At 42.9% G+C, this 26,482-nt stretch overlaps 1 protein-coding gene and 1 long non-coding RNA gene across 7 annotated transcripts in view; one reads left to right on the top strand and one right to left on the bottom strand.

Moving 5' to 3' along the window:
- Positions 1-9,004: 9,004 nt before the first annotated feature.
- Positions 9,005-13,875, bottom strand: LOC308255448. 5 transcript variants are annotated; one of them, XR_013961339.1, is made up of 6 exons: positions 13,749-13,875; positions 12,230-12,299; positions 11,794-11,903; positions 10,082-10,218; positions 9,695-9,782; positions 9,005-9,135 (listed from the first exon to the last, which is right to left on the bottom strand). It is a non-coding gene; the product is annotated as an uncharacterized lncRNA (long non-coding RNA). The 5 variants fall into 5 exon arrangements; XR_013961340.1 differs by lacking the exon at positions 13,749-13,875 and adding an exon at positions 13,522-13,624; XR_013961341.1 differs by lacking the exon at positions 13,749-13,875 and adding an exon at positions 12,609-12,769.
- Positions 12,733-26,482, top strand: part of ZNFX1 (zinc finger NFX1-type containing 1) — a 27,817-nt gene continuing 14,067 nt past the window's right edge. Inside the window, exons 1-6 of one of the 2 annotated variants that reach the window (XM_080682868.1) lie at positions 12,733-12,941; positions 14,324-14,482; positions 15,178-15,293; positions 17,592-19,403; positions 24,536-24,667; positions 26,301-26,449. In XM_080682868.1, coding sequence (XP_080538994.1) covers positions 15,233-15,293; positions 17,592-19,403; positions 24,536-24,667; positions 26,301-26,449 — 2,154 coding nt within the window. In that variant the 5' untranslated portion in view covers positions 12,733-12,941; positions 14,324-14,482; positions 15,178-15,232. The remainder of the gene's footprint in view (positions 12,942-14,323; positions 14,483-15,177; positions 15,294-17,591; positions 19,404-24,535; positions 24,668-26,300; positions 26,450-26,482) is intronic. The other variant, XM_080682869.1, reaches the window with a different exon arrangement.

Below are 26,482 nucleotides of genomic sequence, written 5' to 3'. Positions count from 1 at the left end.
CTCAGCCAGCTTTCCTGTGGTTCTGGATGGTGTCCGTTCTGTCTTTTAGTTGTAGTTTTGAAATTGTTGTGCGAGGCAGCAGTTTAGGTGCTTACCTATGCAGCCATCTTGGTTTCTCTTCCCATTCATCTATTGATGGACATATAGATTGCTTACATAATGTGGCTATTACTAGTAATGCTGCAAGGCAAATCTTGTTAGGGTTTAACCCTCACTACCATGCAGAGCATGGTTCAGCAGCAGCATCCCTGGGGAGCTTGTTGGAAATGCTGAATCTCAGACCTCACCCAGATTCTTGAACCAGAATCTTCATTTCAACAAGAGCTCTGGTGACTTGAATACATTCATTATCAATCTTGGCTGGACACTAGAAGCTCCTGGAGAGTTATTTCTGATGCCAATGCCTGGGATCCTCCGCTGATATTTTGCTTCAATTGATCTGGAATATGATCTGGACAGCAGTATTTTTTATTTTTTTTTACAGTATAACATATATTTAGTAAAGTGCACTAACTTTTGATGGATAGATTGGTATTTTTTACACTCATGTAACCAGCACCCAGATAATAACAGAGACCGTTTATAGCATCCCAGAAAGTTCATTCTTGAACCTTCAAGGTAGGGTGCCCAGGAATAAGGGGTTTTTCCAGAACATGGGACCTTCAGTACTAAAACCAAGGAAACCCTGCTTCAAGGTCTGCACTCCAGCCCACCTCCAGGTAAACATTATGCCAATTTCTATCTACTGGTAATTTTAAGAGTTGTCCAGATGACTCTAAAGGACTGACTCCGGTGTGTGTCAGCATCATGCAGCAGGAGGCCTCGTGAAAATAGCTGAGCCTCACCCCTAGGCTTTCTAATTCAGTAGGTCTGGGGTGGAGCCCAAAAATTTGCATTACTAACAAGTTTCCCAGGTGTTGCTGGTGCTGCTTGTCTGCCTTCTTCGCTCTGAGACTACAGGTCTAAGCCAATCACAGGAATTCTCCCCTTGAGCAGTGATTGGTTTAGGATTGAGCACGTGATGCACTTTTGGCCAAAGAGAGTGAGAAGACCACTGGAAGCCTCTGAGGCAGCATTTGGTAAAGTCCGTTACAATGGTACCCCTGGATTGTGCATATTAGCACCCCTGGGTGGGGAAAGGCGGAAGGGGAGCTCCTGAAGATTTTCTCAGTGAGAGATGCATGGGAGGGAAGCTCTCCACTTCCTTTGAAAGTTCAGTGGTGTCTAAGTGCGGTCCCTGGAGCTGCCTGCTGACCTTGACTCAACAAGCGTGAGGACTAAACACCCAGGATGGGGGAGAGGAAAGCGGGAGAGAACCTGAGTCCTTGCAGAAGTTGTTGAACTGTTGAATCGTACCCACCCCCCGCCCCGCCCCCACCCCGCCCCCCCACACACACCCCAAAACATATAATTGGCTTCTCTTATTTGCGTTCAAAAGTTTGTAGTGCCCTGCTATTCAAAGTGTGGTCCAAGAACCAGCAGCACTAGCAAGGGGAAACAACCCGTGGGGTAGGAAGGTGCACAGAAGAAGTAACAGGAGAGCCTAGGCTGGGCGGCTTTAGCTTACCGCGAAGTCAGAGAAAAGGGGACCTTGGGGACAGGTTCAGGGAGTTAACCTGGGAGAAGCTGCTGCTGCCCATTGCTCCTCTGCTTGCAAGTCTCATGGGGTCCCTTAGAGGGAAGAAGGGGAGGGGAATGGTGCTGGTGTACTCCCCTGGGGGAGAGCGTGCACTGGGTCCTTCATCCTGAGGTTATTTATCTCTCGCTTGTGGAAATCTTAGCGGAGGTATCAAGGGAGAGTTGTTTGTGGGTTTTTTTTAAATCTATTTTTATTGATTTCAGAGAGGAAGGGAGAGAGAGAGAGAGAGATAGAAACATCAACCACTGAGCTACTCCGGCCAGGCAGGGGAGAGTCTTAATAGAATATTCATCAGCTTTACAGGTGTGCTCTTTCAGAGTCGTGGTCTCCACTGATTGGTGGGTGCCATAAGTCAATGTAGCTGGTCCTGAGGCAGACAGGGCATCACTTGTCTGGTTTTACTGCTTTTCTGGGCTTGAAGCTGAAATACAACTGAGGCCTAGATATTATCTTTAGGGAGGAAAAAGTCAGGGGATCTAAACCATATCACCAGCCCTAGCCAGTTTGGCTCTGTGGATAGAGCATTGGCCTGCGGACTGAAGGGTCCTGGGTTCAGTTCCTGTCAAGAGCATGTGTCCAGGATTGCGGCCTCCATCCCAAGTGGGGGGCATGCAGGAGGCAGCCAATCAATGATTCCCTCTCATTAATGATATTTCTATCTCTCTCCCTCTCCCTTCCTCTCTGAAATCAATAAAAATGTATTTTTTTAAATTGTTTTTTTTTAATATATTTTATTGATTTTTTTACAGAGAGGAAGAGAGGAAGGGAGAGGGATAGAGAGCTAGAAACATCGATGAGAGAGAAACATCGATCAGCTGCCTCTTGCACGCCCCCTACTGGGGATGTGCCCGCAACCAAGGCACATGCCCTTGACCGGAATCGAACCTGGGACCCTTGAGTCCGCAGGCCGACGCTCTATCCACTGAGCCAAACCGGTTTTGGCTTAAATTGTTTTTTTAAAAATAATAAAATAAACCGTATGACCAGTGGGATATGAGAGATCAGGGTGCAAACCCCTTGACCAGTAATATGCTAGGGGAGGACAGGTTACCCTGGGGGTGAGGTTCTTGTTTTCCCAGTTTTGCCCCTTGCTAGGCTCTCTGCCCTGGTGAGTTTCTATACCTGGCCCATCGTCCTTGCTCTGCTCATCTGTCCAACTGCCCATAACAAGAGCGAGTTTTATAGAGCCTAGAAGAGGCCACATGAAACAGGACATGACTGGCTTGAAGGTCCTATTTTCTGGGTAAGGTAAGCTGGCTAAAGCTGAGTTGGAGCACTGTGACCACTGTATGGTAGGTCTCCTTGACATGTAGGTATTTCCTGTAGGTGTAGGTTGATTTAAATTTAGATTTGTGACAAGGGTGGCCTTCATTTTGTGGGTCCTGATATACAAATTAACTTTATCAACTAAAAGTGCAGAATCTCAGGCCCCACTGCAGACCTACTGAAATAAGATTGTATTTTAACAAGAACCCCACAGTAAGGCCTGAGAAAACTGTTCTAACCTGGACAGCAGCACATATGCCTTGGGTGTTCTGAGCCTTTCTGTGAGCCTCCTCCCACATCTAATAGCTGCATGAAATCATGTTATTATTGATAATCATTTGAAAAGATATCACAAGCACCTTTTCCAGAAGCCTCCAGGTCAGGTTCCCTTGTATATCATTGGTCAGAAGTGAGTCACATGCCTTAATGCAAAGGATGCTGGGAAGATGAGTGTCTGATTTTATTGGCCTCTATCATGAGAGGCCAGCTCTGCCAGCAAGGATATGGGTTGGGTAGGAACCAGCATTGTCTACCACAAATAAATACCATTCATGACCTTTTTCAGAGGTGAGACTAAACTCAGAGGTATAGAGTCACTTGCCTAAGGCCACATAATTAGAAAGTACTTTGCCACTTTGTAGAAAACTGATACATTTTTATAAATGAGGATGGCTGAGTCAGTGTCTAAGCTGAGCCTTGAACCCAGATCCCCTGGTGACCAAAAATCATTTAGCCACTTCTTTAAGCTGCCTTCCTCTTGCCCTTTGTGTGCCTTTGTATCTTAAATAATGTGTTTTTTAAAATATTTTTATTGATTTCAGAGAGGAAGGGAGAGGGAGAGATAGAAACATCAGTGATGAGAGAGAATCATTGATCAGCTGCCTCCTGCACGCCCCACACTTGAGATCGAGCCCATAACCTGGGCATGTGCCCAGACCGGGAATCAACCCGTGACCTCCTGGTTCAAATGTCGATGTTCAACCACTGAGCCATGCTGGCCAGGCTTAAATTATGTTTTTTAAGGACAAAACTAACTCAGTAGGCAATCAGTATCTGCAAGATTTCTTGTGTGGCTAGCCACATAGAAAAAAGACAGGTGCCTGATAAAACTGGAGTTTTCTTAGCTGCTTTTGGACACCATCAAAACCCAGCATGGCACCCTTGGACACACAGGAAAATGTTATTTTTCACCATTTCCTGTCAAATGTCCAGCTCGCTCCACTGGTAAGTGATGAAGGTCAGGGTGGATCCTGGTTCCTGGCCCTCTCTGCATGGTTAACTTTCCAGCTCAATTTCCCTCCCAGCAGAGAAAGAGTCTGGGAATTGTGAGTTATAGACAAGGAAAATTCCTCCTAGTTGGAAGGCACTGCCTTTTTGTAACCTAATCTTAAAAGTGACATTCCGTCACTTTTGCCATATTCTATTAATTAGAATCAAGTCACACTCAAGAGGAGGGGATTAGCCCTAGCCAGGTAGCTCAATTAATTAGAGCATCGTCCCAATACACCAAGGTTACGAGTTCGATTTCCCGTTAGGGCACATACAAGAAGCAATCAATGACTGCATAAATAAGTGGAATAAAACTCTCTCTCTCTCAAATCAATAAATACACTTAAAAAAAAAAAGGAGAGATCCAGCCACCGTGGCTCAGTGGTTGAGCATCGACCTATGAACCAGGAGATCACAGTTCAATTCCCAGTCAGGGCACATGCCCGGGTTGTGGGCTCAATCCCTAGTGTGGGGGGTGCGGGAGGCAGCCGATCAGTGATTCTCTCTCATTGATGTTGCTCTCTCTCCCTTTTATTGAATTCAATAAAAATACATTAAAAAAAAAGAGAGAGAGAGGAGGGGATTAGAAAAGAATGTGACTACCAAGAGGCAAGGATCATTGGGAATTAATGTAGAAGCTGCCTAGCATGCCATATTTGCACCCAGAGCTAAGAACTCCAAAATCCATCCTATATAATAAAAGCCTAATATGCTAAGTGTCGGGTCATTCGTTCAACCAATCAAAGCATAATATGCTAATGATATGCTAAGGCCACTCAACCGCTCACTATGATGTGCACTGACCACCAGGGGGCAGACGCTCCGACTGGTAGGTTAGCTTGCTGCTGGGGTCTGGCCAATCAGGACTGAGCGAGATGGGCCAGACATGCCCTGGAGCCCTCTTGCGATCCCTCCCCAGCTGGTCAACCTCCTGCATCCCTCCCTGGCCCCAATCGTGCACCCGTGGGGTCCCTCGGCCTGGCCTGTGCCCTCTCGCAATCCGGGACCCCTCGGGGGATGTCGGAGAACTGGTTTCAGCCCGATCCTGCAGGCATAAAAGGCTAATATGCAAATCGACCAGTGAAATGACTGGTCGCTATGACGCACACTGACCACCAGGGGGCTGACGCTCAACTGCAGGAGCTGCCCCCCGGTGGTCAGTACACTCCCACAGGGGGAGTGCTGCTCAGCCAGAAGCTTGGCTCACGGCTAGCAAGCGCAGTACAGTGGCAGAAGCCTCTCCCACCTCTGCAGCAGTGCTAAGGATGTCCCACTGCATCAGTTGGACATCCCTCAAGGGCTTTCAGACTGCAAGAGGGCACAGGCTGGGCTGAGGGAGCTCCCCGCCCCCAGTGCACAAATTTTGTGCACCAAGCCTTTAGTTTTATAATAAAAGCAACTACGGTTATTACGTGTTTAAGTGCCAGAGGTTTACATATATGGTTGCATACAGTCCTTACAACAACCCTATGAATTAGGTACAATTAGCATTATCCCATTTTTCTATAAGAAAATAGGCACTAGAAGTTATGTAACTTGTCCAAGTCACCCAGCTAGTAAATGCCAGAGCCAGGAACACTGACTAATATTTGCATAGGACTTGAGAATTACAAACTAGTTTCTTTTATCCTCCCAACACTGTGAGTTAGAGATCCTAAGTTACCTTTCTACCCATAAGAAAACTAAAGCTTAGAAATAAAAATGATAGAGATTATTTTGTGAGCATTTGCAACATTCTAGCCATCTTTTTAGTGATTTACATTCATTGCCTGACTTTACACTCCTGCTAAACTACCAGGCGCTACTATTTAGAGATTTAGGATAAAAAATAATTTAAATAATCCAGTGCTCCTGTAGGGATGGTTTCTTTAGCATCTTTTTTGGGTTAGGCGCATCTCACCCAAACTCTTCTGCATCAAAAGAGTTTTTAAGAGCCTGGGATTTGGCATCAGATAATATATTGGTTGGACAAATAATATTAGGCTGAGGCCTTTTCTCTGACTTTAGGTGAGGTCCATCACTGGCCAGCTTTTCCAGTAATAATCAGCAAATTAGAAGATTTTCACTTGGGAGAACTTCTAAACCTAGGTTTGCATTTGCTTAATTAGGGACTCAGCATATGGAAGAAGATTTAAAAGGGGGAAGGGAGGCAGCAGAAAAAAACACACAATTATTTTAAATGGATCTAAAAGAGGAAGAGAACTCAATTTTTTCACTTTTTCTAGATTGAAAAATAAAAAGCCCTAGTGGCAGCACCCCATGGTTAAATTAAATAAGCTTGACATTAAATTGCCAACTCCACTCATTCCCCTATTTTGCTAATATCTTTGGTGGCCATTGTTTGTCCATAGGACAGTTTTTTTTTCTGAGCATCTTTATTGAGCTTTCATGCCAGATATTTTTTCATACTGCATTTTTGCAGCCATCCAGTGAGACATTTTTTTTTAAATATATTTTTTATTGATTTTTTTTACAGAGAGGAAGAGAGGAAGGGAGAGGGATAGAGAGCCAGAAACATCGATGAGAGAGAAACATGGATCAGCTGCCTCCTGCACGCCCCCCACTGGGGATGTGCCCGCAACCAAGGTACATGCCCTTGACCAGAATCGAACCCGGGACCCTTGAGTCCACAGGCCGACGCTCTATCCACTGAACCAAACCGGTTTTGGCGAGACATTTTTTATGAGTTCCATTTTACAGGTAAGAAAACTGAGGCAAGGAAAAATTACATGATTTTCCAAGGTCACACAGTTGGGAAGTGATTGTTCCCAGGATGGGATGCCAATCCAAATGAGATTAGTATTTGGGGTGGGGGTGGGAGGTGGGGGACTGACTCTAACACACACAAAGGATTTTCCCTTCTTAGCAACACTCTGGCTCCCACAGCATTTCCTGTGACTTTTCCTAGCTGGGAAATCTGAACAAAGGGCTGTTTTGTATTTTAATATTAGTTCTGTTTTCTTTTCTAAATTTTACATATTTTTCACAACAGCCATATATTATTTTTATGTTCTGAAACATTGAATGTTTTTATGTGCATCTTGATAGGCTGCAAGAATCATTTTTTAATTATATAAAAAATCTTGCAAATTTTTCCTAAAAGCCATTTTATCTTAAAATGGAAGTTTTTTTGAAAATTATATATTCTTTTCTTTTAACTCTTTTTTATTTTAGAGAAAGGAGAGAGAGAGAGAGAGAGAGAGAGAGAGAGAGAGAAATGTCAATTGCTGTTCCACTCATTCATGCATTCATTAGTTGACTCTTGTACATGCCCTGACTGGGGATTGAACCCACAACCTTGGCTTATCAGGATTACATTCTAACCAACTGAGCTACCCAGCCAGGACCAAAAATAATATAGTCTAATGATAAGTCCTCTCTGGCGTTGCTGGAGAGTTCTTCATTATTCCTCAATGAGAAAGGACCGTGAACCAAATATCAGAAGAAATCTACTATGTGTTCTTGGACAAGTCAAGCTCTCTCTCTGGGACTCAGTTTCCTGAATATATAAAATGAGGCTAGGGTAGAGGGGCAAAATAATTTCCAACAGCTCTTATATCTCTGGCAGGTGATGTCTAAAAGTTACCAAATATACCTTAAGCCATAAACAGGCGAGGCAAATATTTTTTTCCTGAAGAGTCATATGTTAGTAGCCTCATAAGAGGGGACCAGCTCTAAGACGAGTTACTTGAGTGAAATTCTTTTATGTCTCTGTGTCACAGAAAGTTACTTTTTATGTTAACACTGTGGTGGGTATTGCTCATTCCATATTACCAGAGTTTATTGTTGCCCTTGAACATTTTTTTAAATTGTGATAAAAATACACACAAAATGTACTATCTTAACCATTTTAAGTTTATAGTTCAGTAGCTTTAAGTTATGCAACCAATCTCCAGAATTTTTTCATCTTGTAAAACTGAAACTCTATACCCATTGAACAACTGTCCCCGGGGAGGGGGGAGTGGGCAACCACCTTCTACTTTTTTTTTTTTTTACTTTCTGTTTCTGAGTTTGACTACTCTAGATACCTCATATAAATGGAATCGTATTTTTTTTTTTGGTCTTTTGGGGACTGGCTTATTTTAAGGATATCTTCAAGGCTATCCACCTTTTAGCACGTGTCAGACTTTCCTCCCTTTTTAAGGTTGAATATTCTGTTGTATGTATAGACCTTTTGTTTAATCTATTCATGTTGATGGACATTTAGACCATCTCTGATGAAGCAATTGAGGGTCAGAAATGTGAATCACTTGTCACATGGCTAATAAGCAGTAGAGCCAGGATTCAAACCAAAACCTGATTCAAGTCCCTACTTTTAAAAATAAATCTTTGACTTTAGAGAGGTTACCATACAATTGACTTGTTCAATTCTATGAACTTTAATATATGCATAAATGTGACTACTGTAATACCCCCCAAAATACTCATACTCTTCCTTTACACTTTCACCCCCTACCAGCAGAACTTCTGGCAACCTCTGATCATGTTCCCCATCAAGTTTTGTCTTTTTCTAGAATGTCAAGGTAATAAAGAGTATGCAAGCATTTGAGACTGGCTTCTTCCCTCAGGGTAATGTCTTTGGGATGCATCAAGTTGTCCTATGTAACCAGTTCATTCCTATAGACAGATCAAGGGCAGCTATTACTAATTGAACACTTACCCCATGCCAAGTGCTACACTAAGCATTCTCAGATCTCATACCCATTTTTTATAGATGATTTTTTTTCATAAATACTAAAAACTTAAATGCCTACCACTGTGAAACTGGAGAGATTTGGTCATTACCCTTGTTCAGTGTTTCTTAATCCCCAATGACCAAATCCAAGAGCATTTTGATTTTAAGAACTTTTTATTTTTCCTTTTCCAGATAGGAAGCCTACAAAATTTATTGTGCTTTATCAGGAAAATATAGGATCAGTCTTCTCCAAGAGGCCTTGTATTTCAACTCCATGGGCCAGAAACTAGAAAGAAAAGAGATTACAATTAGTTAATTCTGAAGTGCTACTTGTTTGGGATGTAGGAGTACCTGGTTTAAACTCTAGGAATTAGATGGAACAGACATTCCATTACCGAACAAGATTCCCTCTCTTGAGATGACCTGTCTCTTTAGCACCTCAGTGAAGTCTATATTATGTCAAAATGTTCAACCTCAGTTTAAATCCTTTGTTAGAGGTAACAGTCAAGACAAATCCAACATACCAAAAGGTTTTTGTTGATTCTAGAGGGACACAGGACCAAATGCAATGCATTACTTGATCATTGACAAAGGATAGAGAAAGGGGGTGTTGTTTGAAAATGGGGACTGGAGGCATAGACATTTTTGCCTTAAAAGACCTAGTAGTACCAATAGGTCAATAGTCTTCTATTGAAGACTATTCTCCACTCTTGTTTTATATGCCCAATTTGGAACTGGGTCCCCAGGTTAGTCCCAAGTGAGCAAACTCAACATTCCTGTACACTGGGCACATTTAATAGTCATTTTATTAGGGGGTTGACACCAACCATTTGCAGAAACCTTACCTGCTACTGGACAGACTGAACCAAGCCAAGGGGAAGATCAGACTATAATCAATCTACTTTCTGACCAATGGCACACAGGGTTCCTGACCTGCATGAAGTTAAAAGATGAAGCAAAGATAAATGACCTGGATGTGCTATGTTAAGGGAAAAACAAAAAAAAACACCCTATAGAGCCCAATCCCCACTTCAAAATAAAAACCCACATACAGAAAAGTGGTCTGGAAAACTGGGCCAATGCATCAGACAAAAACTGGCAAATAGTTTACTTAGATCAACAGGGTCGATCTGATGGGGAAAAAAGTTATGTCATCAGCTGCAATGGCCACAGTTGAGCCACTGAAAAGAGCAAAGGGGATAGCCTCACATCCAAAGGAAAGCAGTTACTACCTTCTCCATTCTTCAGATTCTATATCTATTCAGCCATGTGCGCATGGGCACTTAGAAATATGCACATCACTTCATCATTTCCCCACTCCTGGATTTATCTTGCTCCACTCAAAGTCTGCTTTCTGCCAACAGTAAACCTGGGGGAGAACATGAAACATAAGGGCCACCAATCAATCAAATGTCCAAGGAAGTGGGGGATTGAAGAGCTGCTCAAACTGGCATATCAGATAAACTGGCTTAGATAAGCTGTATCACCAAGGCCGATCTGCCGGGGAAAAAAGTTCAGTCATCATATATGCCAGTAGAAAGCTCTGGGACTCTACAGTTACAGAAAGCCCTGAATCAGAAATAACATTTTGTTGGTATACTTCTGCACTTAAAAAAAATTTCATGCCAGGGCCGGTTTGGCTCAGTGGATGGAGCGTCGGCCTGCGGACTGAGGGGTCCCGGGTTCGATTCCGGTGAAGGGCACGTACCTTGGTTGCGGGCACATCCCCAGTGGGAGGTGTGCAGGAGGCAGCTGATCGATGTTTCTCTCTCATCGATGTTTCTGGCTCTCTGTCCCTCTCCCTTCCTCTCTGTAAAAAATCAATAAAATATATTTAAAAAAAAAATTTCATGCAATATTTGAACACATGTCCTATTTGTTGGAAATAAACTAGCAGCTAAGACAAACAAACCTGCCCTGACTGGTTTGGCTCAGTGGATAGAGCGTCGGCCTGCGGACTGAAGGGTCCCGGGTTCGATTCTGGTCAAGGGCATGTACCTTGGTTGCGGGTACATTCCCAGTGGGGAGTGTGCAGGAGGCATCTGATCGATGTTTCTGACTCTCTCTCCCTTCCTCTCTGTGAAAAACCAGTAAATAAAAAGACAAACAAACCTGCCTTCCGAACTTATATTTGATACAGGCCTGTGCGGCTGGAGTCAGCTTTTGTGCACAGGGTTTTGACCAAGTGTCATGTCAGGATGTTACATTTTAATGTAAGGTGTTATCACTAAAAACCTGGGATAGTCTGGAACAGCAAGGTTAAGAAAAACACATCTCCCAAGAAGTCCTGCCCTTAGGGGCGTCAATCCTGGACTCTAAATAGGCACATGGGAATTGGTGGACAGTTGATTCCTGGTCAGGGTACATGCCCAGGTTGCAGACTCAATCCCCACTAGGGGGCATGCAGGAGGCAGCCAACTTTCCCCTCTCAAAAATCAATTCTTTAAAAAACAAGAGCCAAGAACAATAGTTGTCCTGTGTGACTGAATCAAAAGTACACCTATTTTGTCAAATCGACAAAAAATATATTTGGTGTGCCACAAAACTTTAGGAACCAGTTTATGTGTGCCACAAGATAGAAAAGGTTGAAAATCGCTGCTCCAATTTATAAAGCTGCAAAACTTGCCAATATCAATCCACTGAGATCTTGCTGGCATATGTTTGGCTCAAATTCAAATGCTCCAGTCTAGAGGTTTGTTACCACAACTTTAAAGAGTTTATTCCACTTTGGGAGATTATTTCTCTTCAATGTTTCTTCAGCAACATAGGTCTTATAGTTACATTCCTGAGGATTATAATAAAGCATTCAGAGGACTTTAAAGAATACCTAATATATGCCTAATACAAATTAGCCTTGGTTAATTCATTTCCCAGTTCCGCTAGCAAAGGAAGCAGCTCCCGAGAGCACGTGGTTCCTACAGTAGGCCAGGGGACAAATGCTTACCCCAGAGGTCAGGAGGCCAAAGGTTCTCGATGTCTACACGGGGCTCCTTTGGAGGCCCAGCAAGGACCCTTTCCTTCAAGATCCATTCTGTACCTTTGGATCACGCTAATCTGCGAGACAACAAAGAAAGGGCATCAGTCGCCATCTTCCCACAGTAGAAAAAGAACATGGCCGGGCCTTTTGAGGCCGGTGTATCAGAACTAACTGGCAAGTATTCAAAGATATCAACATGGTCGATTAGATGGGGAAAAAAGTAAAGTCATCATTTTCACCAGCCAAGGACTCCTCAGGTCAGTGCGTGGGTCTTCCCAACTCTACGTGATCTCACCAACGGCCCTTGGCCTATTAGCATCAGGGCAAGAGGAGCCACGGGCAGGGGAGATGGAAAGAGAAGAGAGGAACGGAGATATCGAAGGGAAAACAGATCTCAACTCACCACACACAGTAATAACCCCGAGTTCCCGAGGCGGGATGACATCGGATGATGATGAAGCATGGGACCGAACCTGCTAGAGAGAAGGCGAAGTGGATGCAAAAGGACGAGCCAGTCTCAGGACCTCCCTTATATAACCAGAGGGGGCTTTTTTGCGCCTGCGCACTGGCACCGAGTTGCTTCCGGTTCCCCGGAGCAGCGCGGGGAATGTAGTCTCCAGCTATACCTAATGGTAGTCCAGGCCGCTCTAGCTCCGCCCTCTTCCCCCGTACACACTGGGCCGCCCGGGCGCATTGGCCTCGCCGCCATGTCGTGCCTCACACGCATCAAGAAGTCCCTGGGTTCTCCCCATTTTCGGGGCCCGCTGAGGCTTTCAAAGGACCTGTGTACTGTTAACCCGATCCCCGCAGTCTCCTCCCCTCAGGCGCACCAGCCCAAGGCGCGGCGGGGAGCTGAGGCGACGCCCGACCGCCCCTGCCGTGCCTGAGGGCGGGGGAGCGGGCAGTGCCGGAGCTCCTCCTCCTCCTTCTCCTTCTTCTGCTCCTGGTCCTCGCGTCAGCCCGCCCAGCCTCCCCCTTCCTCCCCCCCGCCCCGTGTTTGTGAGGAAAGGAAACCGAAAGCGCAGCGCCGGGCGGAGTCGCAGACCCGCCAGGGTCCGAGCTCCAGACCAGACGGCGGTGGCGGCGGCGGCGGCGAGAGGACGCGCTGTAGCCGGGTGAGTGACCTCTGACCCGCGTCCCGGCCCCGCACCTGCTCTTGCCCCTCGCGACCCCCGGCGCCCGCCTCGGCCACCCCGCCGCCTCCTCAGACCCTGGCGCCCCCGTTTTCCTTCTCAGCACCTGTCACTTACATGATCCCCCTTCCTCAGCGCGCCTGTCACTTCCATCACCCTCCTCAGGGCCCCCATCTTCCACCTCAGAGTCCCTGTCCCTTCTCCTCAGCGCCCCTGTTCCCCCGTGAGCTTCCCTATCACCGCCATCCCCCGCCTCAGCCCCACGTCGGCCCCCATTCACCTCCTCTGCCCCCAGGGCCTCCATTATCCACCCAGTGCCCTCCATCACCGCCTCTGCCTCCGGCCTCGTCATCTCGCTGTCCTCTGCCTCCCACCCCCATCTTTACCTACCCACCCCCTTCATCTTCCTCAGTCCTCACCATGTCCGTCCCCCATCTTCTGCGAAGCACCCTCAACATCTGTACACCCCATTCCTGTTTCCAGGTCCCCCATCACTTCAGCAAGCACCCCAATTGAGGTCAGCCCCCCTTTTTCCTGAGGCCCCATAGTCTCCCCACCTCACCTGCCACTCCCTGCTTCAGCCCTGCCATGGCACCTTCCTCAACCACCACACAGCCCTGGCTCTCCCTGACCCCATAATATTCCCATCCGGACGAGGTGGGCTCCCGGGTGGCTCCTCCATCCCTTCTTATACCCTCGGGCCCTGGAGACACCCCCCCCCCCCCCCGCCTTCCCCAAACCCCGCTCTGGCCCCTTGTTTCAACCTCTTTCATCCGCCCTGGTAATTACCCTTCTATCAGTTGATCCCTGTACCAGCTTGGCCATCACTGATTTCCTTCTTCCTCCCCTTGAGGCCTGGACTCCCAAAGAAACCCACTTTAGTCTGCCTTTTTCATAGCATTTCCTGTTTCTTTCTGCTCCTCCCTTTCCTTGCCTTTTTTTTTTCTTTCCTTCCTTTTATCCCAGAAAATTTCTGAGTTTCTATTTTAGTATTTTTTTTCAACAAGAGAAAGAAAGAATTTTCCCCTCAGACAAATTTTTAAATTGAAAGTAAACTCTAAATATTGAACCTGCGTCATGAGAGCCACGTTTGATGTGATGAAGCAGCAGATCACCAAAAATATTGCCAGCAGTAAGGAAAGGGACTCCTTTTTTTGATGAGGATAAAAGCTACTCCTCATATAATGCCAAATCTATTCACAGTTTTCAACCATGAATGTTTAAAAACTCAGTGAGAAAGACCGTCTCAAAAATCCCCTTGCTGAGGACTCTGAGCCATCAACTTTTTCCCTGGCCCCACCCCACAGGATGTGCATGATTGTGTTGAGAAGTTGCCTTAAAGGAGCTTCCTCTTCCTCTTATAGGACCACTCTTAAAAATTATCACGGTAGGAAGAGGAGGAGAAAAGTCCTGCAGATTTTTCTAGCTGGTTGAGGAAACATTCCGCAGATGCTAAGCCTCCTGATTATGGAAACATCTTTATCTTTCTTTTGATCCAGTTTGGCTGCATTCCAAAGAGTAGGGTAAGGGTTAACTGCTCGCTACTTATTTACAGACTGTAGAGAACTGTAAGCTATAGAATGCTACTATATAACAAATGCTGAATAGTGTGATACATACATAGTTTTTGCATTAACAAAAATGTACTTCTCTCTGTCCTGGCAACAATATTTATCTGCTTTGTGGAAGAGGAAATTGAAACCTAGCAACTGGTTAAGTAATTGGGCCAAAGGCATAAACCAAACAGTAGTTTTGAATGGGAATTAACGACACCTTCAGAAAGTGCAAGGATAAAGAGAAGGGGGAGGGGTAATTTGAGCCTTTGAAATCATCTAAATTGTGAATTTAATGTTTTCATATCATAACTGGGTGTTTACAGAGTTGAACACTGTGCCCATGATTAAAATCTGTGTTTAGCCCTAGCTGGTTTGGCTCAGTGGATAGAGAATCGCCCCAAGGACTGAAAGGTCCCGGAAAGGCAACCGATAGATGTGTCTCTCTCATAGATGTGACTCTCTCTTTGTCTCTCCCTTCCACTCTCTCTAAAAATCAATGGAAAAAATATCCTCGGGAGAGGATTAACAACAACAAACGTAATGTGTTTAACTCTTAGTTAAATAATTACGATGTGGAGGCAGAAGGATTGGTTTAATGCTGTTCTGTTTTTTTCTGCTAGATGCTGTGTTTCAAGGGCACTAATTTCTCTTAACCTGTACAGATTTCCAGGTAACTTAAAGGAACGTGAACGCGGAGGAATTCAAGGTTATTCAATCATGGAGGACAGAAGACCTTGTCCAGATGTCAGGCCCAGGAATCCCCATATCAACCACAGAGGTGAGCAACGTTTTCTAATTAATGGGAAGGAAACTGAGTTCCCTACGAATGACCAGCAGGCCCACCTAAGATTGATTGTATCTCTCAAGTAAAGAATGGCATATTTCTTAGCTACAGTATGATTGACTCTGAAAAACAAGATAGCTTTCCCCTTTCCCTAAGAGATCTAATGAATTGGTGCACTTAAACAAACATAATGATGAGTGTCAGAAGTGGGAATAACACTCTGTTTAGAGCAGCACTGTCCAGTAGAAACATAATAGAAGCCAAAAATGTAATTTAAAAATTTTCAATCTCTCCCTCTCCCTTCCTCTCTGAAATCAATAAAAATATACTTAAAACAAAACAGGGGCAATCCATTTTTTAAATTTAATACTAATTTAACAAAATTTAATGATTTAGTACTTGTCTTATTTAAGCCAATATACTCAAATACCATTTTAGTATAATTGAATATATTTTTATTGTCCTAGTACTTTAATAATTTTAATGTTTTTATTTACCTCCCATATAGTCAAGTATTAACATTTTAAGGTTTTATCAATATAAAAAATTTTAATGAGATATTTAACTTTTTTTGGTATTAACTTAAAAATCCCATTTATTATTTTACACATCTTAATTCAGACTAGCCACATTTAAGATGCATAATATCTATACATAGCTAGTGATTATGTATTTGATAGCATGTGTCTGGAGTCTTAGCCAACAAAGCGAAGTTAGTTCCAAAAGCATTACTCTACCTCAGTCGTGGTTCTGTTTGCTCAGAACTTTCTAAAACAAAACAACCAAATGAATTTTGCTTTTCGCTAAGCTTGTAATATGTCATCTGAGTTTAGCTGTAGAACAAATGAGGAAGAACTATAGAATTTTATTTTATGAGCTGTACGAATATTGAAATAATGAGAAACGGTACAATTTTCTGTTCTAGTTTTCTAATCAGATCAAAATATTAAAAGTGGGACTTTCTTCTGATATCCTGGAAGTTTGAAATCATAATTATAAAAATTTAGAGTTCAGTAGTATACAGTTTTCATATTTTACCAAATATTCCTTTGTTTCACATTAAAATTTTCTCTAAAAAATACAAAATAAGAAAAAGTACATAAATGGATTTTGTATCTAATGTCATTAAGTGGAACTATCGTTTTGAATATAATGTGCATTTGAAATTTTTACAATATTTTTTATCATCAAATTATTGTATGCAGTCTTATTTTTTGTTTGTTTGTTTTTAAAATCTCCAAGTCATTCTGATAAGTTGGATCAACTCCAGAATCAGTTTTAGAGAAAACGAAAGTGAAAAAAACTGGACATGGGTATGTGGGCCAAGGTCACTTATGAAATGTGTGGCAGATCCAGGGAGACAAGTTCGGCTTCATCCACTGGGTGATGTTAGCTTTCCCATGTATACTGGGTGTGTCACCTCCCTCCCCACTCTCTCTTTTCTGAGGGTTGATAATAGGTAAATACTTTGTAAATGAACTTGTGCTGGAGAAAGGAGGAAAACTTGAGTTTCATTTTTCAGTTTCCTTTACAGACTATTAGCTCAAAAACATCTTAGTAAGGAAAGCCCCATCTTCCTCTTTTCTATCTGATGCTGGGCAAAGTTTAAGAAACATTTCCTTTTATAGCTTTATCTCCTTTGATGCCTGTGTTGCCTATAGTATAATTGTTTCATGGCAGAACCAATGGCTCTAAAAATCAATAGGGTAGGCCAACTGAAAATTATTACTAGTGTTACTAGTCATAATTAACATTAATGAGAGCTTTTTATATAACAGGTACTACACTATACTAAGCATCTTGAACATTTAATCTTTACAACAACCCAGATACTGAAGCTTAGAGAAATTATGCAACTTGGTAATACAGTGAGGAAGTACCCAGGTCAAGATTTGAACCATGTCTGTTTGGCTCTGAAACTCATGTGCTGACTATTGTTTGGTACTGACAAGAAACTAGAAACAATGAGCTGATCTTTTTGATGCTCTGAAATAATCCTATTTTGTAAAGATTAAATTATATACTGCAAGCATTTATTTTCTAGCATGTATTAGGCATTCAACAAATGTTTATTCCTTTTCCCTTTTGCACCCTGTGAAAAAAAGCAATATTTTTATAATATATACAGCAACATAGTAACTGTTTTACATTCAGCACATGACTTATTTCTCTCCAAATAAAACCAAAGCTCCTTAGGATGTTTGGGAAAATGAGAACATGTGCATTGTTGTCCTACAACAATTTCCTTGCACCTTTATTTTTATGCTTAACTACTATTCCCATTGTGTTTAGGGCCTATGGATGGTGAATTACCACCAAGAGCTAGAAATCAGGCCAATAATCCACCAGCCAATGCTCTCAGAGGAGGAGCCAACCAACTGGGAAGGCATCCTAGGGCCAACAACCAACTTGGTCCTTACTGGCAAAGAGAAGAGCTTAGGTTTGCAGCCATGGGAAGGAACCCACATCCAGAAAGGAGGAACCGTAGGGGACGTGCCAATGATGAACCTAGAGGCCAAAGACATGGTCAGGAGAACGACACCAGACAGAGAAATGGCAGTCAGGAAGAAAGGAACCGCAGACCACCATGGTCTGATGAAAACTTCCAACAGTGGCGGATCCCTCACCAGAAGCCTGCAGAACAGCCACAGCAGGTGAAGAAACTGGGCTATAAGTTCCTAGAAAGTCTTCTGCAGAAAGACCCTTCTGAGGTGGTCATCACACTTGCCACAAGTATAGGACTGAAGGAGCTTCTGTCTCATTCTTTTATGAAACCCAACTTCCTTGAGCTCATTTGTCAGGTTCTTCGGAAGGCTTGCAGTTCCAGAATGGATCGCAAGAGTATTCTCCATGTCCTGGGCATATTGAAGAATTCAAAATTCCTCAAAGTCTGCCTGCCAGCTTATGTGGTAGGGATGATCACTGAACCCATCCCTGACATTCGAAACCAGTATCCAGAACACATTAGCAACATTATCTCCCTCCTCCAGGACCTTGTAAGTGTCTTCCCTGCCAGTTCTGTGCAGGAAACTTCCATGCTCATTTCCCTCCTGCCAGCTTCTCTTAATGCTTTGAGAGCCTCTGGTGTTGACATAGAAGAGGAGACTGAGAAGAACCTGGAAAAGGTGCAAACCATTATCAAACATTTGCAGGAAAAGAGGCGAGAGGACACTTTAAGAGAAGATACCTACACTTTAGTACAGCCCAAGGCAGAAGACAATGTTGATAGCTACCAGACCATGCCCATTTACCCTACCTACAATGAGGTGCACTTGGATGAGAAACCATTCCTTCGCCCCAACATCATTTCTGGAAAATATGAGAGCACTGCTGTCTATCTGGATACTCACTTCCGACTACTTAGAGAAGATTTTGTCAGGCCCCTACGAGAAGGCATTTTGGAACTTCTCCAAAGCTTTGAAGACCAAGGCCTGAGGAAGAGAAAGTTTGATGACATTCGAATCTACTTTGATACCAGGATTATCAGCCCTGTATGTGCATCATCAGGCATTGTCTATAAGGTGCAGTTTGACACAAAACCACTGAAGTTTGTTCGCTGGCAGAATTCCAAGCGATTGCTCTATGGGTCCTTGGTGTGCATGTCCAAGGACAATTTTGAGACATTTCTTTTTGCCACAGTGTCTAACCGGGAGCAGGAGGATCTCTACCAAGGATTTGTCCAGCTCTGCTTCAATGAGCAGAGCCAACAGCTACTAGCAGAGGTCCAGCCCTCTGACTCTTTCCTAATGGTGGAGACAACCGCATATTTTGAGGCCTATAGGCATGTCCTGGAAGGACTCCAGGAGATCCAACAGGAAGACGTCCCCTTCCAGAGAAACATTGTAGAATGTGACTCTCATGTGAAGGAGCCAAGGTACTTGCTAATGGGAAGCAGCTATGATTTCACTCCCTTAATAAAGAATCCCTCAGACACCGGGGAATCTCTGAGGAATGCTGAGGGCTTGAGATATCTCAGAGTTAATGTCTTAGACCCTAGACAGTGGCCCTCCAAAGAAGCCCTAAAGCTGGATGACTCCCAGATGGAAGCTTTGCAGTTTGCTCTCACAAGGGAACTGGCTATTATTCAAGGACCTCCTGGAACAGGTAAGAGAGAGAATTTTTCAGACCACATGTCATCTACCTTAGGAGATAGGGAAGGGAGGCTTGACTCTAGGTTTCTAGAATGTCTTGGTTAGAAACATTCCCATGAGTGGGTGGAGGGGATAAATGGTGATGGAAGGAGACTTGACTTGGGGTGGTGAATTCAAAATACAGTATACATATAATGAATTATAAAATTGTACACTGGGAACCTACATAAATTTATTAACCAATGTTACACCAATAACTTCAATTAAAGAAAAAAAGAAACGTTCTCATGAAATGGGCATCAAATTTGTTTATAAAATTGCTGCTTATTATGGTGATTTTCCAGTGGGGACCCATTGGCATTCATAGTAATAAACCCAAATTGCAAGATTAGAAAAGACTGCTAGGGGTCAAGCTTCAGAAGATACATTACTTCTGCTTCATCAAAGGCTATATTAATTTGTTTGATTTCTAATTAAATATCAAGTACAGCAGGTCTTCATATAACGTTATTTCATTCAACATCATTTTGTTATATTTATTTACATTTATTTATTTAAAAATATATTTTTCAGAGAGATAGAAACATCAATGATGAGAGAGAATCATTGATCAGCTGCCTCCTGCACACCCCACACTGGGAACTGAGCCCACAATCTGGGCATATGCCCTGACTGGAAATCAACCCGTGACCTCCTGATTCATAGGTTGACACTCAGCTACTACTTAGCCTAGTGACTCGGTGCACGGATTCGTGCACATTGAAAGGAAATTAGTTAGAAGTTGGCCAGCGGGACTGGGCGAGATGGGCTGGACACACCTTGGAGCCAACCTCCTGTGCTCTGTTCCCAGCATCTGTGGAGTGAGCGGGGTCCCTCTGGCAGGGGAGGTCCCTCGGCCTGGCGTGCTGGGATCGGGCCCAAACTGGCTCTCTGACATCCCCCAAGGGGTCCCGTAGTGCGAGAGGGCTCTCTGCAAAGTTACTGTCGTACAGGGTGTGAAATGCAAACGCAAGTATGCAGTAAACCAGATTTGGGACGACAGTACCCCAGCAACAGCATAACCCACAGCCGAAGGTGGAATCGAGCGGCCCCACAGAAATTAGGCTCCCTCCTCTCTGGTTACAGGGGTGCGTCACCAGAGAACTGCCACTGCCAAGTCCCTGCAGCTCAGCAGTTCCTGCATTGGGCATCTGCCCCCTAGTGGTCAGTGTGCATCATAGCGACCGGTCAGACAGTCGGACACTTAGCAAATTATCCTTTTATATATAGAGATAGATGCCAGCCAAGCTGTTATAACATTGATCAGGAAAAAGTATTGATTCCCGGCCAGGGCCACTGTGGAGTTTGTATGGTCTCCCCATGTCTGTGGGTTTTCTTCAGGGACTCCATATTTCTCCCACATCCCAGAGATGTGCACATGAGGTGAATTGGTGTGTCTGCATTGTCCCAGTGTGTGTGAGTGTGCCTTATGATGGAAGGGCTTCCTGTCCAAGGTATGTCCCATCTTGTACCCTGAGCTGCCAGGGTTGGCTCCAGCTACCCCTGGCCCTGAACTGGAATAAGTGGGTTGGAGAATAATTCTCTTACTAATTTTTATTAATCTTTCTTAAATGTATGTATAGCTCACATTTCAATGTTTAATAATAGGAGTATTTTGGGTCTTTATTTAGAAGTTTAGTGATGTTTTTCTGACCAGAAATATGCCATAGAACTTACTCTTGTTTCTATCAATTAGCCTATGGGAAAATTGGTTTTGTTATATGTTATTTCACTTAAAGACTCAGTTTCCAAGAACCTATCAACAAGTGAAGACTTAACTGTACATAATAATGGCCTAGGTGCCAAGTACTATTTCACATTCATTACATATGTTAACTCATTAAACATCATTTTGTTATAATATTTATTTACTTTTATTTATTTATTTTTAAAAATATATTTTTATTTCAGAGAGGAAGGGAGAGGGAGAGAAATAGAAATATCAATGATGAGAGAGAATCATTGATCAGCTGCCTCCTCACAATAACTCAGTGAGGCAGAAACCATTCCATTTTATAGATGAAAAACTTAAGGCAAAGAGAGCTTGAATAATATGTTGAAGTTCACACAGATAGTAAGTGACAGACGTAGAATTTGATGTCAGGCATTTTGGTTCTAGAGTCCTGGCTCCCCTATGCTCTACTTGCTTCTCATGAAAATATACCTCTCTATACCTTTTCCCCCTACTAATCCTACTCTGGCTTCATAACTGCTATTAGTAGTTTAATGTGTATCTTTCCATTATTGGTCTATAACCTATACTAATAAAAGGGTAATATGCTCATTAGACTGGACGTCTTCCAGACGACCTTCCAGACGACCTTCCAGACGTACTTCCTGACAAAGCCAGGCCTGGGTGAAGCTGCCCACAGTCCTGGGTGCCTGCAACTGATTAGGGGGTGATCAGGCTGTCAGGCAGAAGCGGTTAGGGGCAATCAGGAAGGCAGGCAGGCAAGCAGTTGGGAGCCAGCAGTCCTGGATTGTGAGAGGGATCCCAGATTCGAGAGGGTGCAGGCTGGGCTGAGAGACACACCCTCCCGTGCACCAATTTCATGCACCAGGTCTCTAGTATATATATATTTGTTGTTGTTGTTACATCAGTGCTGCGATAAGTATCCATATGTCTATATCTGTGTGTGTGTTTGTCTTTGGGTACTCTGCTTATTATTTCTTTAATTTTTTTCCCCTAAAGTGGGAATTCACATTAATAGTTATACTAGGTACTGCTAAATTACCCTCTCAAAAGGGTATATAAAAAAACAACAAAAAAAACAACAACAGAGGTCTTTAAAAAACACTGATAAATTAATAGAAACTCATGATAAAAAATTAATGTAATAGAAGGAAAGGTCTTTCTAATAAGAAACACCTATATAATGAAAAAATATGCATAATTAAAGTGTTGTTTTGAGGATTTAAAAAAACAAGTATCAATTAGTACTCTCACCAAGATTGAATTTTTTTTTTTTTGAAATATATTTTAGTGATTTTTTTTTAAAATATATTTTATTGATATTTCACAGAGAGGAAGGGAGAGAGATAGAGAGCTAGAAACATCGATGAGAGAGAAACATCGATCAGCTGCCTCCTGCACACCTCCCACCGGGGATGTGCCCGCAACCAAGGTACATGCCCTTGACCGGAATCGAACCCGGGACCTTTCAGTCCGCAGGCCGACGCTCTATCCACTGAGCCAAACCGGTTTCGGCTGTTTTAGTGATTTTTTTACAGAGAGGAAGGGAGAGGGATAGAGAGAAACATTGATGAGAGAGAAACATCGATCAGCTGCCTCTTGCACACCCCCTACTGGGGATGTGCCTGCAACCAGGTACATGCCCTTGACCGGAATCGAACCTGGGACCCTACAGTCTGCAGGCCAATGCACTATTCACTGAGCCAAACTGGTTAGGGCCCAAGATTGAATTAATGTTCCATTTCCTTACATCTTTTTTTGCTCATCTGTGAGGTTGAAAATTTTGGCACATTATTAATTTTAATCTTAAGTTTTAATAAAAAATGTTGAAACATTTTTAAAAATCCCTGTCTCCCTCCTCCTACCACCTCGCCCATTCCCTTCTATAAAGTAAACAATGTTATCTTCCTATGTATCCTTCCAAAGATACTCTTAAGAATATTCAAGCAAATGAATTCATATATTTATTCCCCTCCACTTTTTTTGTTGTTGTTAATCCTCACTTGAGGATATTTGTTTCGTTGATTTTTTTTTTTTTAGAGAGAGTGGAAGGGGAGGCAGGGAGACAAAGAAACGTGGACAAGAGAGAGAGACATTGATTGGTTGCTTCCTGCACTCGCCCCTACTGGAGCTGGGGAACCTGCAACCCATGGCCTTTACCGGGAATCGAACCCTCAGATCACTGAACAACTGGCCCGGTCTATATGTTTTCTTGATACCATGTGTTTCTCATTTCCCACATTTATGATTTTACATTTGTTTGTATGATTACCTTCCTCTTCTACAACAGGTCTCAAGGGTCTGGGAAAATAATAACCATGGCTGTTGTGCTCTATTTTATTTTTTGCACCTAATTCAATGCCTGCCACTGTTAGGCATTCAGTACATATTGTTAGGATGGGTTGGGTTGCAGGGAGGAAGAAAAAATTTGTTTCTTATCATGCTATACTGAAATCTTTGATTTTTCTTGTATCTCTTCCTCCTCTGAGTTTTTTGAGGACAGTGGCTGCTTTCTCAGCTTGACACTATGTAAAAAAATTTTTTTAAATTTCTTTATTGATTAAGGTATCACATATTTGTCCTCATCCCCCCATTCCCATCCCAAACCCCCTCCCCACTCATGCCCCCACCCCTCTGTTGTCCGTGACCACTGGTTAGGCTTATATGCATGCATACAAGTCCTTTGGTTGATCTCTCCCTCTTACCCCTACCCTCCCCTACCTTCCCTCTGTGGTTTGACAGACTGATCGATGCTTCCCTGTCTCTGGGTCTGTTTTTGTTCATCAGTTTATGTTGTTCATTGACACTGTAAAAATTGAGCTGTTTGTAGACTTATTTAATTAATTATTGGACATTTGCTGATAAACACACAACTGTAACTCTGTTGTTGATTTCTGGTTTTCCCTCCTATTACAAAGGCAAACCCATTGTCGTATATTAAAAGCATTTCTAAATAATTTGCTGCATGAGATTGGAAACAAATTATATGTCCATCAATAGGGAACTGGCTAAAAATAACCTTGCAGCTGTGAAAAACAAAAAGAGGGAGGATTCTTTTTATGTATTGATAGAGAACTACCTCCAAGATTAAATGAAAGATGTAAAACAGTGAAAATAGTCTGCTACTATTTGTATTTAAAAAAAGAAAGAGGGTAGGCTGGAAAATAACTATATTCATATTTGTTTATATATGCATTGAAAGACAAGAAACTGGTAACATTGGTTGCTTTTAGGAGGAAGTGGGTAGCTGGGGGACTGAAGAGCGAGAGGGCTTTTTATAATATGCTCATTTGTGCTTCTTGGATTTTAAGCCATTTCAGTGTATTACCTTAAATAATAATAACAATTTTTTAAAATTACTACTTTTAGTAAGTCTCCAAGTTTTCTAATTTTCCTTTTTTCTTATTTTCTAGGCAAAACCTATGTGGGTCTAAAAATTGTTCAGGCCCTTCTTACCAATGAGACTGTTTGGCAAATTAGCCTCCAGAAGTTCCCCATCTTGGTTGTGTGTTATACTAATCATGCTTTGGATCAGTTTTTGGAAGGTAATGTCTATGCAAAATTGGTCTCTATCAAAACTTTTATCATTGAACCATTAGCAACTTCAGTAGCTTTCTATTGCTCTTTGAATAAAGTCCACAGTACTAACCATTACCTGTAAGGCTGTGTCATCTGCTCCAGCCTGACTCTGAATCTTATCTCCTACTTCTTCCCATTGTCTTCAATGCCTTGAATCCCTCAGCTTCTTCCTCGGTCCATTTTGTTCCCCTTGCTTAGAATGCATTTTTTCTCTTTACCTCTCTCTCCATCTTGACCCCATCCAGCCTAGCTGGCTCAAACTCTTATTCATTCTTCAGGTTTCACCTTAAATCTCTCTTCAGGTGCACTTTAATATTGCCCCAAGCCAAGGTTAAGTCTCCTTTTGTATTTTTTCTTCAGAGATTTAGCACATACCTAACCATTTATTTTTATGTGGCTCTACCCTAGACCAGTGGTCAGCAAACTGCAGCTCTGTTGACTAATGAGTTTGCCGACCACTGCCCTAGACTATAAACATCATGAGGGCTGGTCCTGTTTCTTGCTATATTCACAGATCCTGGCACATTCTAGGCATTGAAAAAATACTAACTGCATTAATGAATGAATAAGTGTGTTTTTCCTTTTGTTTAGAATATTATTTTCTGAATTCTCCTGTATCCTCCATTCACCTAGATTAAATCTTCCTTATTCTTTTTTTTTATTTTTATGTTTTTATTTCAGAGAGGAAGGGAGATGGAGAGAGAGATAGAAACATCAATGATGAGAGAGAGTCATTGATCGGCTGCCTCCTGCATACCCCACACTGGGTGGGGATTGAGCCCGCAACCCAGGCATGTGCCCTGACCAGGAATCCAACTGTGACCTCCTGGTTCATAGGTCAATGCTCAACCACTGAGCCACACCAGCCGGACAAATCTTCCTTATTCTTGGATTCTCAGTTTAAATATTAGATCCTCAAGAATTAGATCCCTACCTCATCCAAACTAGGTAAGGTCCCTTGTTACATATGTATACATCACATATTTATAGTAATTACCATATTTTCACTATAGTGATAAATTGTTTAATGTGTATATTGTCTCCCAGACTGTGAGACATGATAACAAATTAGAAATGGAGTCTGTGTTTTTACTGCTATATATATCTTCAGATCCTAGCATATGTCTGGCGCATAGTAAGCAAGCAGTAAATATAGCAGTAAATATATGTAGAGTGAATTATAGAGAGCATTTACTAAGAGCTTACTTTATGCCAGTCCCTAAATAGGAGCTATAAAGATATTCTCTAGTTTATACAGACTAGCCTTATAAGGAAAGTATTACTGTTTTCAAATCACAGATGAAGAAACTGAGGCTCAAGTTAAGTAACTTGCCCCAGGTTACATAGCAATAAGTTGTGGAGCCAGTAAGTTGAGTTCTCAGTTGTCTGATTCTAAAGCCTGTGCTCTTACGCACCACACTTTACTGCTGTGCAGGTCATATCATCTCTGGGGCCTTGCTCATTAATGGGGTAGATTTCCTGTAAGCACCAGTTCCCTAATAGACCAGCTGACACAACACCCCAAACACATACCTTTCTCATCGGAGAGAATCCAGCATAACTTCTCTCAGCTTTACTGTGCTTCACCTTTCTTCACAGGTATCTACAAGTGTCAAAAGCCCAGCATCGTGCGGGTAGGTGGAAGGAGCAGCAGTGACCTCTTGAAGCAATTTACGCTGAGGGAGCTGAGGAACAAGCGAGAATTTCGCCGAAATCTCCCCATGCACCTCCGGAGGGCCTACATGAGTGTAAGTCCCAGCTATGGATATTGGAGGTAGCTC

The sequence above is a fragment of the Plecotus auritus genome, assembly GCF_963455305.1.
Source record: "Plecotus auritus genome assembly, chromosome: 8".
NCBI lineage: Eukaryota > Metazoa > Chordata > Mammalia > Chiroptera > Vespertilionidae > Plecotus > Plecotus auritus.
This window is presented reverse-complemented; position numbering and strand designations above follow the sequence as displayed.